This window comes from Callorhinus ursinus, unplaced genomic scaffold, assembly GCF_003265705.2.
Source record: "Callorhinus ursinus isolate GAN/ISIS: 27379988/994484 unplaced genomic scaffold, GSC_fseal_2.0 scaffold10, whole genome shotgun sequence".
Classification (NCBI taxonomy): domain Eukaryota; kingdom Metazoa; phylum Chordata; class Mammalia; order Carnivora; family Otariidae; genus Callorhinus; species Callorhinus ursinus.
The window spans coordinates 26,925,902-26,937,997 of NW_027397072.1; the positions used below are offsets into that span (position 1 = coordinate 26,925,902).

General features: G+C 43.3%; 1 protein-coding gene across 3 annotated transcripts in view; it reads left to right on the forward strand.

Moving 5' to 3' along the window:
• Positions 1–1,122: 1,122 nt before the first annotated feature.
• TTC27 (tetratricopeptide repeat domain 27) overlaps positions 1,123–12,096 on the forward strand; it is a 169,398-nt gene continuing 158,424 nt past the window's right edge. For all 3 annotated transcript variants that reach the window (XM_025868026.2, XM_073897248.1, XM_073897247.1), the window contains exons 1-4: positions 1,123–1,436; positions 2,618–2,795; positions 3,400–3,529; positions 9,904–10,044. In XM_025868026.2, the coding sequence (XP_025723811.1) occupies positions 1,337–1,436; positions 2,618–2,795; positions 3,400–3,529; positions 9,904–10,044 (549 nt within the window). In that variant the 5' untranslated portion in view covers positions 1,123–1,336. The remainder of the gene's footprint in view (positions 1,437–2,617; positions 2,796–3,399; positions 3,530–9,903; positions 10,045–12,096) is intronic.

The following is a 12,096-nucleotide window of genomic DNA, read 5'->3' on the forward strand; positions in this document are numbered from 1 at the left end:
TTAATTACTTCTCAGTAAGAAGACATTCTAGGGCATCTGTTCTTCTCCACTCAACCCAGGTCTGGCTTCCTTTGGCTTCTGCTGGCAGAGGCTGAGCACCACCATTCCCTCCACAGTCTATGGAGGAGGTAAGTGAATTGAGAATTTAGTTCCCTCTTTGGAGCCGGCACTGGGCTAGGCTCTTTCAGAGATCGCTTGCCTTTGATTTCTCCAAGAATGCGGCGAGGTCAGGGTTACCCTGGCTAGTGCATGGCATTTTCACAGTCCAGGCTTCAGGCCCATTGGGGCAGAGTCCCGCCCCGCTGAGGTCTGGCGCCTCGGTTTTGGCCTAGGAGCCTGGCTATGAAGAAAGGACGTGGGAATGAGGCGCCAGCTCCGTGCTCAGCGGCAGGCACACAGGGGTGACAGGTTTCTGGACTCAACCTATCCTCCACAAGCTTCCATGCACCAGCCGGGGGGCCACAGGTCCCACTCAATCATGATTTATGTAGTGGTAGCATCAAAACCAGCTACTTTCTTTACACTTAAAAAAAAAAAAACAAGTTATTTATTTCTTCTGTTTAGTCAGGTATGTGTGTAATCTCTACACCCAACCTGGGACTTGAACTCACTTCCCGGAAGTCAAGAGTCGTATGCTCCTCTGACGGAGCCAGCCAGGCGCCCCAAAACTTTCCTTACAGTTTAATTCATTCTAAGAATAAAGACCTATTCGCTGCAGAGGTGGTTCTTGTGCTGGTCGACTCCACTTCAGGGGGCCTCGAACTTCCTGGAATGGTACCCGAACGTTGGTAGCAAGGGCCCACATGCATTTTGCGTGAAAGACTTTGGTTAGGTAGTCAGGAGGGTTCTGATCCAAAAATGTTGAGGAACCCAAGCGGTAGACCATTCCTATTACCTCTTGGCAGGACGAGACCCGGGCTTCTAGCTGCATTTTAATCCCAATCCTCAGTGGGTGGTGCAAAACGACTCCACCCGCCTCATGCCGTCTACAGCTCTTGGCCACGCCCCTTTAGGGCGGGGCTGAAATCGACCGCGCCCTCCAAGCCGCCCATACCCTGCTCCGGGCGGGGCATCTCTACTGGGCATGCTCAGTACTAAGGTTTTGAGTAGGTCTCCTAGGCGGAAACCAGAGCCGAGTGTGTGTTTTTCCCAGGGTGTCCTGCGCTGCTGTCATGGCCGCGTCCAAGTGACGATGTTTGCACATGGACTTCTGGGGCTGTGGGTGGTATTCACAGGATCTGTTGCCACTAGATTTCGGCATCTTTGGACCCTCTTTCTTTTTACTTTCTTTTGTTGACTCCGTGTGACCCTCTTAGAACCCCTTTTGGCTGCAGCGATGTCCAGGGTGATGTGGATACCGGAGCTGGCAGTTTTGAGGGGCTTCCCCACTGAGGCTGAGCGGCAGCAATGGAAGCAGGAGGGAGTCGCCGGTTCAGGTGAGAAAGGCGAACCTTCCAGGAACGGAGGCCAAGCGTGTGGACTGTGAGCGGAGAGTGGTGCCGGCTGGGTTCTCATTCCTCCTTGTTTTTTATTTTTGTCTGTTTGTTTGTTTTTTTCCTGCCGAAATCTAGCTGATCCCTTAAGAGTTTGGATTGTTGCATCCTTGATGTGGTGGGCGGGGTCCTCTGGGCTCAGTGCGTGTCTTGATCCCAACCTTCTCACCGCCTAGGCTCAGTGGTAACAGCGATGGCGATGTCAGCTACTTTTCTAAGTCCTTAACATTTATCGTCATTTAATCCTTATAATAGACATTTAAGATAGATACTACGTTTAATACCATTTTGCAGGTGAAGACGTTTAAAGACAGATTGTTTAAGTAATTTATTCCAGGCCCCACAGTTGGTAAGCATAAAACCTGAAACGAGGCAGCAAAGGTATAATTCTTATGAACAGTACACATTTACCGGAGAGAGGTGTTAACAGCATATTTACTAGTGATAAATGTGAGATAAAGGCACATCTGGTTGTGAGATTTAGGTTGGACCCGGAAGAAAAATAACAATTTAGGACACTAAGTAGTGTGCGTGTGTGTGTGTGTGTATGCAATAGGTGCTTCAGGAGAGAGGTAGTTTCTGAAGTCTGGTGATCTGGAAAAGTTTCATGGAAGAAGTCAGACGTGAGTGGAATTTTGATTAAAGGATAAGACGAGAAGAGCTCAGCAGGAGAAATCACAAGTGTAAAAGTGTGGAGGCAGGAGTGTGCATGGGATATTCAGGGAACAGTGAGAGAACCAGCTGTTCCTCAGGGAGTATGGTGGGGATACGAGAAGCCAGATTATGAAAGGCCTTAGACCCCTGATTGTGGAAACTTTTCTGTTGTCAATAGGAATCTTTTGAATTCCCAGAAGGGTGATAATATTTACTAATGAGAAATATTCCTGTGTCTAACTTCTACCTTGCTGCTCATTGTATGGATGAGCTGCTAATTGTAGAAGTGATGTTCATAGAATAATGGGAATTTGCTCAGTGCTTTGTGATTAATGTATAGTAAGCATTCTAAGGATACACATATTTTTCATACTAAAATGTAAAATGGTAGATTTACCTAATAGTGTTACCCTTTTCAGTATGAAAAAAATTGGTCTTTTGAATTATTGGACTAATTTTTTATATTGCAGAGAGTGGATCTTTCTTACAATTGCTGCTCAAAGGGAATTATGAGGCCATATTCTCAAATTCATTGACTCAAAATATTTTTAACTCAACAACTATGACTGAAGAAAAGCTGGATAGCTACCTGGAGAAACAGATAGTAACATTCCTGGATTACTCAACAGATTTGGACACAACTGAAAGGTAGAATTTTATTTGAAATTTTCATAGAGAAACAGACTGAATACATTTAGTAGTGCTTTGCCAGCATAAGACAGTGGTTTTAGTCGTTGGAAAACTTGGGCTCTCTGGTATGGCAGCCACTAGTCATATGCGGTTGTTGAGCACTTGAAATAGTGCAACTGAGGGACAGAATTTTAAATTTCATTTAATTGTAATTAAATTAAAAGAGCCCTATGTGGGGCGCCTGGGTGGCTCAGTCGTTGAGCGTCTGCCTTCGGCTCAGGTCATGATCCCAGGGTCCTGGGATCGAGCCCTACATCGGGCTCCCTGCTCAGCGGGAAGCCTGCTTTTCCCTCTCCCACTCCCCCTGCTTGTGTTCCTTCTCTCTCTGTGTCTCTCTCTGTCAAATAAATAAAATCTTTAAATAAATAAATAAAAGAGCCCTATGTGGCACATGGTTATAATATTGGACATTGAAACATAAATTGTTTAGGTTTCAGAAATTTTGTTTTGTAGTACTTGGATGATGTTGGTTAATATTTTATATTTTTCTTGGTAAAACTGAAATGAAATTGGTTGTGGTTATACAGTGGTTCATATTTGTTTTTTTTATTCTTATATGCAGACAACAGCTGATATTCCTAATTGGTGTAAGCAGTTTGCAACTTTTTGTTCAGAGTAACTGGACGGGGCCTCCCGTTGATTTACAACCTCAGGATTTTTTGCCATCTATTTTATTCCAGCAATTCAGTGAGGTATGCTTCTTGGAAATGTCATATATAGTTATTATTGTGGTTTTTTTTTTTTCTCTTTCTTTAGGAACTGGTCTTTATAAACTGGAGTTAATGGTAGGAAAAAATAGGACTTTATAGCTTGTACAAAGTGTACTAAGAGTCCTTGGTCATCGATCAGGTTTTCAAGTATTTCTAGAAGGTCCACTGTCAGGAGTGGAATTAGAGATAAGTGTTAATAATCTGATGGTAGAGGGGCTCCTGGATGGCTCAGTTGGTGGAGTGTGCAGCTCTTGATTTCGGGGTTGTGAGCTTGAGCCCCACGTTGGACACAGAGCTTACTTTTTTTTTTTTAAGATTTTATTTATTTATTTCGAGAGAGAGAGTGAGAGAGAGAGTGAGAGTACAAGCAGGGGGAATGGCAGGGAGAGGGGGTGGCAGGCAGAGGGAGAAGCAGATTCCCCACTGAGCAAGGAACCCAGTGCGGGACTCGATTCCAGAACGCCGGGATCACGACCCCAGCCAAGGCACACACTTAACCGAATGAGCCACCCAGGTGCCCCAGCATAGAGCTTACTTAAAAAAATAAATAAAATAGGGGCATCTGGGTGGCTCAGTCGGTTGAGAGTCTAGCTCTTGGTTTCAGCTCAGGTCAGGATCTTAGGGTCATTAGATTAAGCCCAGTGTTGGCCTCTTTGCTGGGCATGGAGTCTGCTTGAGATTCTCTCCCTCTCCCTCTGCCCCGCCCCTGCTCACGTGCTTTTTCTCTCTCAAATAGATAAATCTTTAAAAATAAATAAATAAATAAAATATATTTAAAACAATCTGATGGTGGGGCGGACAGAGAAGTAGAAAAGCAGCCATAATCTGACAGCCACAGTGATTGGCTCTGTACACATCAGTGTGGTGAGTCACTTACTATGTTGCAGTAGAATAATTGAAATTCATAATCCTGGCTCTAAATCATTATCGAAAGGTTAAAAGATCTTCTGTATCTTATGTCTAAGACGGGAATTGAATCTGTACTTTGCAGAGGTTTTCATCAAAGTGATTAAATTCCAAAGATTATGTCACTTAAAGAGAAATGCTTTAGTTGTCTAGAAATTTGCTTATATGGAACATCTCCCTCTCTTATTGTGGATGAAACAGTTTCTGCCTCTTCAGCCCTGTAGTGGAGGTTAAAAATTCACCAAATAGTCAAAGTCATAGTGTTTGTTGAGCACAGATATGTGGGGCAAGTTCTTAATTCACGTGTTCTATCAGTTTGAGGATCCCAGAGATGAGAAGATGGAAGCTCCTAGTGGTGAAGGAAACTTGTCAGAGGTCTTACAGCTGGGCGATTGGAAGCCACATTTTCTGGGCCTAAATCCAGCCCTCTTTCTGCTATACTAGTGTAGAAGCACCTGTAAAGTCAGGTAACAATTCAGGGCAGTACAGAAATAGGTTATGTGAGAGATTTGGACTGTTAAGATTATTGCAATTAACCAAGAGATGTGGGGAATGGGGATTTTGTCAGACAGTTTAGCTGGGAGTGGACTGTGAGTTGAACTGAAGGGTGCTGAGGAAATGGACAGGTGGAGAGGAGCAGGAAAGTCTGTCTGGATGCAGTCAGGTGAGCAGAAGTTCAGACCGGGCAAGAGCGCGGTGGGAGCAGGATGTTTTGGGCCCTCCTGGAGTAGCATTGAAAGGTCACACTTCATGGGATTCAGGCCAGATTGTAGGAAACTTTGAGACCTTGATTTTTTTTTTTTTATTAGAACTACCTCATAGATTCAAAAAAAGCATATGAAGTGTATGCAGTTTAAATAATAAAACCACTTTGCTCCTCCCACCCAGCTTGAGAGAGAACATTAGCGGCATTGTAGAACAGAGTTTCCCGACCGCAGTTCCCCGGATGTGGAGTCCCTTTGCCTGTGTGGGGCCCGGGCTGGAGTGGGGAGAGCCTCGGAACTGGTCTCTTCTGGTCGGCAGCATTTGCTAGTTCCCTGCTTTGCACCACTAATCATAGCGTCTCTGCATGTGCTGTGACTTGGAAAGGGTTGGAAATACTGCCTTAAAAGATCCCCTGTGTGTGCTTCCTGATGGTGTCCCTGGCCCTCCTCTCCAATGAGCCAGTCCCATGAATTTTGTGTTAATCATTCTATTGCTTTTCTTCATAGTTTCAGCACCTTTGTAACTCTAGAAAACATGTTTAGTTTTGCCAGTTTTTGAACTTTTATAAAATGTAACAAACTGTATGCATTCTTCTGTGACTTGCTTTGCTCAGTGGTATATTTTTGAAATGATACCATTATTCATTTTTACTGTTGTATAGTATTCCAATTGTATGACTATGCTAGAACGTGTATGTCTGTTCTACTCTTGATGGCGATATGGTATGTTTCCTTTTTTTCCCCCAGCGTATTACATACAGTGCTATTAGGAACACATCTTCTGGGAATCATTTGCAAGAATTTCAAAGCACAGCATACTGAAAAAGCAGAGGAGGCTGTTTTTGCTGGCCCTCGGGCTGTAGGTGACACCCTGAGGGCTGAGAGGATGATCTTCCCAGAGTTGGGAAGCTCTGCTGTAGTATATATATATCCCTGAGTGGAGTTGCTGTGCCCTAGAGTATATGCATGTTCAACTCTTCTTGGTAATGTCAGGTTGTTTTTTTGTTTTTTAAGATTTTATTTATTTATTTGGCCCAGAGAGACAGAGCGCACAAGCAGGGGGAGTGGCAGGCAGAGGGAGAAGCAGACTCCCTGCTGAGGAGGGAGCCCGACTTGGGGCTCAATCCCAGGACCCTGAGATCGTGACCTGAGCCGAAGGCAGATGCTTAACCAACTGAGCCACCCAGGCATCCCTGTCAGGTTGTTTTTAAAAGGAATATTCAATTTATATTCTTTACCCGCAGTCTGAGAATTTGGAAGGTAGGAGGAATTGAAATTTTTAAACACGTCAGTATTTTCTAATTGTCATTTTCCTGCGCTGATTCATGTTTCTTAGCTCTTGTGAAGCATAAATATTTGTGAATATACTTTGTGGTCATGGAGTATGGTGACCAAAGCCAAATTCATTTTCCCTGCCTTTAACTTACAGCCTTGTCATTTTAACACTGACATCTGATGCTAACTGGTCTCAGAGGAATAGCACTGAAGGTCCATGTCTGAGCAGTATTGGTCACCTCTCGCACAGAAAGGTTAATCTTAGTAATCTGGTTGTATAGTAAATTTATCTCTGGCTCCCAGATGTTGAAATTTTTTTCACTATTATAGTGATAAATACTTATATTTTTACATGTCCTATGCTGTCTTGACTGAGGAATTGTTCCTAAGAGTTGTAACCTTTGCTTTGTCTGTTTTTTGTTTTTGTTTTTTTGAAAATATAAGCAGTCCTCTTTAAAAACAGACCATTTCCCCAAACCTCTGGAAGCACGTTTAGAACTCAGTTGGAATATCAGTGTAATATCTTGGGGGTAGGCAGAGGCTTATTTACTTAAGCAGAAGATAGAAAAGCATTTCATTTTTTTCATGATGATGCAAGGTAGCACTGGGAAGAGAAATGTGTATATTTGGCTATTCATACATTCACGCATTTATTTATTGTCTTGTTAATACCATCTCCAGAGAATTTCTTTTTTAAAGATTTTATTTATACCTTTTAGAGGAGAGTTTGTGAGCGGGGGGAGGGGCAGAGGGAGAGACAGAATCTTAAGCAGACTCCCTGCTGAGTGTGGAATCGGACAGCAGGGCCCCATCTCACGACCCTGAGTTCATGACCTGAGCCGAAATCAAGAATCAGACACTTAACAGACTGAGCCATCCAGGTGCCGTCCATTTCCAGAGAATTTTGAATTGAAGAGTAGGAGGTTTAATAACCAACCCCTGGCTTTGAGTATCAGAGGTAATGATACCCAGGTGGTATATCATAGGCTATCTCTGTAATTTTTTTGCATACTAAATTACTTGTTTGTTATCTTTAGGAATTTCATTTAGAGGAGAATGATCTAAATTTGTGCTAGAACAGTTAGATGTGTTTCTCATATCAAAGTGATTAGAATATGGATTCTTTTTCTTTTTTTTTTTTTTAAAGATTTATTTATTTTAGAGAGAAAGAGCGAGAGCAGGGCAGGGGAGGGGCAAAGGGAGAAGGAGAGAGAGAGAATCCTCAAGCTGACTCCCCACTGAGCGTGGAACCTGACGTGGGGCTTGATCCCATGACCCTGAGATCATGCTGAGTTGAAGTCAGGAGCTGGCCACCCAACCGACTGAGCCACCCAGGTGCCCCGGATTCTTAAAGTCATGTCATATCTTCTTGTACTTCACCAGTTTGCTGTGGACTTTGGGAAATAAAGGTGGTTAAATCTTTATTTTGACATCTTTGTATGAGAAGAGAACTTGATGAGGGGGCAGATACAGTCTGGGTACATTAGGCAGGTTCTTCTCCCAAGTTCTTAAGTGAGTATATTCCCTGGTGTGTTCAGCATCTGCATTTGGAGCTCTCACGAGACACCTCGGGCTCATTGGTGAGGGTCTCCTCTACACGGGGCCTCTTCTAGTGTCTCTGTGCCAGTTCCATGCTGAGAGGTAAGTGGTTCCAGTCAGAAGGCTAGAAGGGATCCTGGCCCTGTCTTTGCAGCCTTTCTGGATGCTTGGCAGGGTCCTGAACCTTGTCTGGAGGCAGGAAGAGATCTGCGGGGAAGACAGCATGGAGTGGCAGGAAGAACATTGGTTGGGGAGTTGGAAAACAGGCTGGAATCTGTTCACTGACTTCTCTGTGATTTTCAACTGCACTTAAATTTGTATCTATTTCCTTGTAAAATTGAAGTAGTTGTAATAATTTCAAAATAGTTTCTTTCTTTTTTTTTTTTAAAGATTTTATTTATTTATTTGTCAGAAACAGAGAGAGCGCATAAGCAGGGGGAGTGGCAGCAGAGGGAGATGCAGGCTTCCCGCAGAGCAGGGAGCCCGATGCAGGGCTCGATCCCAGGATGCTGGGATCATGACCTGAGCTGAAGGCAGATGCTTAACCGACTGAGCCACCCAGGCACCCCTCAAAATAGTTTCTTAATTATTGAAGTTAAAATAAATTCCTTTGCCCTTAGTGTAGATAATGGGAAGCTTTATTTGTGGTTTGGGGGTGCTCTTTCATGTTGTCTGTTCCTCTGTTACACTTCTCAGTGATGAAGGTAGGATGGTGGATGAATGCACAGCATTACTTTCTTGGCCATATTGAGTGCTTCAACATACTGAACCAGGCACTGGCATTGTTTGGATTATTTAATTTAATCCTTAAAGAATCTAGGAGTGGGTTCTATTATTTCATTTTGTATTTAATGAGGCTTCAGTTAAAAAATTTACCTATACCCACAAACTAATAAGGGCCAGGAAAAGGACACTATCCTGCGTCTGTGACATTAGAGCCCATGTTCCTAGTGGGGAAACATTCTTGCTATTTTGTGGCAGCTATCAAAGTTATACAGCACACATCTCAGAAAACACAGAGGGGTGCCAGGGTGGCTCAGTCGTTAAGCGTGTGCCTTTGGCTCAGGTCATGTTATGGGAGCCTGGGGTCGAGCCCCGCATTGGGCTCCTGCTCAGTGGGGAGCCTGCTTCTCCCACTCCCTCTGCAAAAATAAAAAAAACAAAAACCCAAAAACCAAAACCAAAATACACAGGTGCCTTGTCCATTGTAGAAAATCTCTGTTCAGCCAAGTAGTGGACTTTTCAAAGGCATCCCTTTTTTTTTGCAGCCTTCTGTTCCCACTGGTCTGTGGTTATATGCCCACTCAGCATTTGATAAGTAAGACCTGGTTGACTCTTTGGCTTAGGAATTATGGAGCAGGGGCGCCTGGGTGGCTCAGATGGTTAAGTGTCTGCCTTGCCTTCGGCTCAGGTCATGATCCCAGGGTCCTGGGATCGAGTCCCGCATCGGGGAGCCTGCTTCTCCCTCTGCTCCTGCCTCTCTCTCTCTCTCTCTGACTCTCATGAATAAATAAATAAAACATTAAAAAAAAAGGAATTATGGAGCAGACCTCCTTTGTAATGACATTTGTCAGCTAATGAAGCATATGTGAAGCGTGTTTAATATAAGTAATGTAGGGATGCTTTTTATTGAGATGATACTTTGTTGTAAGTAAATCTATAAAGAATGAAGGCTCTTTGATACTAGCATTTTCTTGATTTTGTTGTTTCTCTAAAGCGCAAGTATATAAGTGGCCGTCTGTCAGGGTGGCCTGCGTTTGTGGGTCCCCAGTGGCCTTTATAAGGTTATGATTCTGTCCAGTGCCAAGTGCTGTGTAATAGATTGATGCCTTTGTTTCAAAGCTGAATTAACTGGAAAATATGTTACTCCAAAACCTATAAAGATTAATACTTTGTTAAATTAGGTCATTTTGGCTTATATATTTTTTTCAGGTCAAAGGACTGGATGCAGTTGTTCTGAATCTGCTTGTTCTAGATGGTGAATCAGTCTCCAGCCCGGCCTCAAAGCCTATCCTGCTCTTATTAGCACAAGTCATTCTTGTGAATGTGAGACACAAACTGACAGCTATTCAGGTAAGGAGAGAAAAGAAGGCAGTGGGTTCTTACCCAAGGGTGACTTGTGCTGAGTAGCATCAGATTTCAGGTGTGATGCTGACAGTGTTTTGGTGTGTTTTCTAAGTCTTCTTTAGGTATTTCCCTTTAAAACCTGATGAAAATAAGCAAAAATGTTCTCCGTCTCTGAGATTCATCTAATACAAAATGCTACTATATTGAGCCCCTTTTGAAGGATTATACAGATCGTATGTATGTTCAGTACTCTTACTGTGGATCTTAGTGGATCTTAATTACTGTTTCCTGGCTCACATCCTACCTTGGTTCATTATTCGGGTTGGATTTAGTAGAGCATTTATTGAATGTCTGTTACATCATTTCTTAAAGATTATTCATTTATTTAGAGAGAGAAAGTGTGTGCGTGCGTGCACACATTTGAGCAGGGGGAGGGGCAGAGGGAGAGGGAGAGAGAATCTCAAGCAGACTCCCTTCTGAGTGTGGAGCTCACTATGGGGCTTGATCTCAGAATGCTGAGATCATGACCTGAGCAGAAATCAAGTCTGACCCTTAACAGACTGAACCACCCAGGTGCCCCTGTTACATTGTTTCTTTTTAAGTAAAGAATTACATACTTTGCACATATCACAAAATATTCTTTTGTGTTTTTTTTTCAGTGGTTTAAAATGTACAAACTGGGGGCACCTTGGTGGCTCAGTCGGTTAAGCATCTGTCTTCAGCTCAAGTCATGATCCCAGAGTCCCGGGATCGAGCCCCGCATCGGGCTCCTTGCTCAGTGGAGAGTCTGCTTCTTCCTCTCCCTCTGCTCCTTTCCCTGCTCGTGTTCTCTCTCTCACTCTCCCTCTCAAATAAATAAAATCTTTTATTATTTATTTATTTATTCATTTTTTAAAGATTTTATTTATTTATCCGACAGAGAGGGACACAGAGAGAGGGGGAACACAAGCAGGGGGAGTGGGAGAGGGAGAAGCAGGCTTCCCGCTGAGCAGGGAGCCCGATGTGGGGCTCGATCCCAGGACCCTGGGACCATGACCTGAGCCGAAGGTAGACGCTTAACCAACTGAGCCACCCAGGCGCCCCCAAATAAATAAAATCTTTTAAAAAAATGTACAAACTATTGGTTCTTGTGCTGTACAAAAATAGGGGGAGGGGGGCTGGATTTGGCCTGCAGATTATAGCTAGCTGACTCCCGTTCTGATTGTGACAACTTGACCCATATTACCAGAAATAATAAATCTAAATTTTATATGAAACCTCCCAATTTCTCAGTATTGGCTGAAAAATTTTGAGAAACACAGTTTTCAACTGTCAGAATGTAGACTTGGTCTCTACTGTGTAAGGGCTTATTTTCCCAAGTATTTCAGTTTAGACAAAAGGTAAGAAGGCAAGTTTGCCTCTTTTACCGTCATGAAAGCCGGAGGGATTGGCATCAGTTTTACTAGAAGGGTTTCAATATGTCAGAGTAGACAGAAAGCCTTATTTTTGATTTTTTAGCCATGTTAGCTTGAATTAAAAAATTTTTCCAGAGTTGATCTGAGTGTGATGCTGTCTTACAGGATGAGTAGTACTTGGCTGTAAAGCAAGTACCACCAAGGCATAGGGCTGCCCAAGTGGCATTTTCTTTCTATGAGACTAGAGTCATTAATAAGTGAGTGAGACAGTTTTAAATTTTGTTGGTGGAAAACTTTCATCAGCAATTATGTTAAGCATTATTTTTTAAAGATTTTATTTATTTATTTTAGAGATAGAGTGCACTCAAGCAGGGCAGAGGGAGAGGCACAAGCAGACTCTGCTCTGGGCACAGAGCCTGAAGCAGGGCTCGATCCTGTGACCCTGATATCATGACCTGAGCCGAAATCAAAAGTTGGACACTTAACAGACTGAGCCACCCAGGCGCTCTGTTAAGCATTTAAAAAAAAAAAAAGACATTTGTGGTGTCAACTTAGGAGAACCAGTAGGTATGTGAACTGCTGGTTGTGGATGTCATATGGTAGGGTTGGAGAGACAAGGTACTTGTATTGCTTGGCGGATACTAAACAACTTCTCACCTGGGCT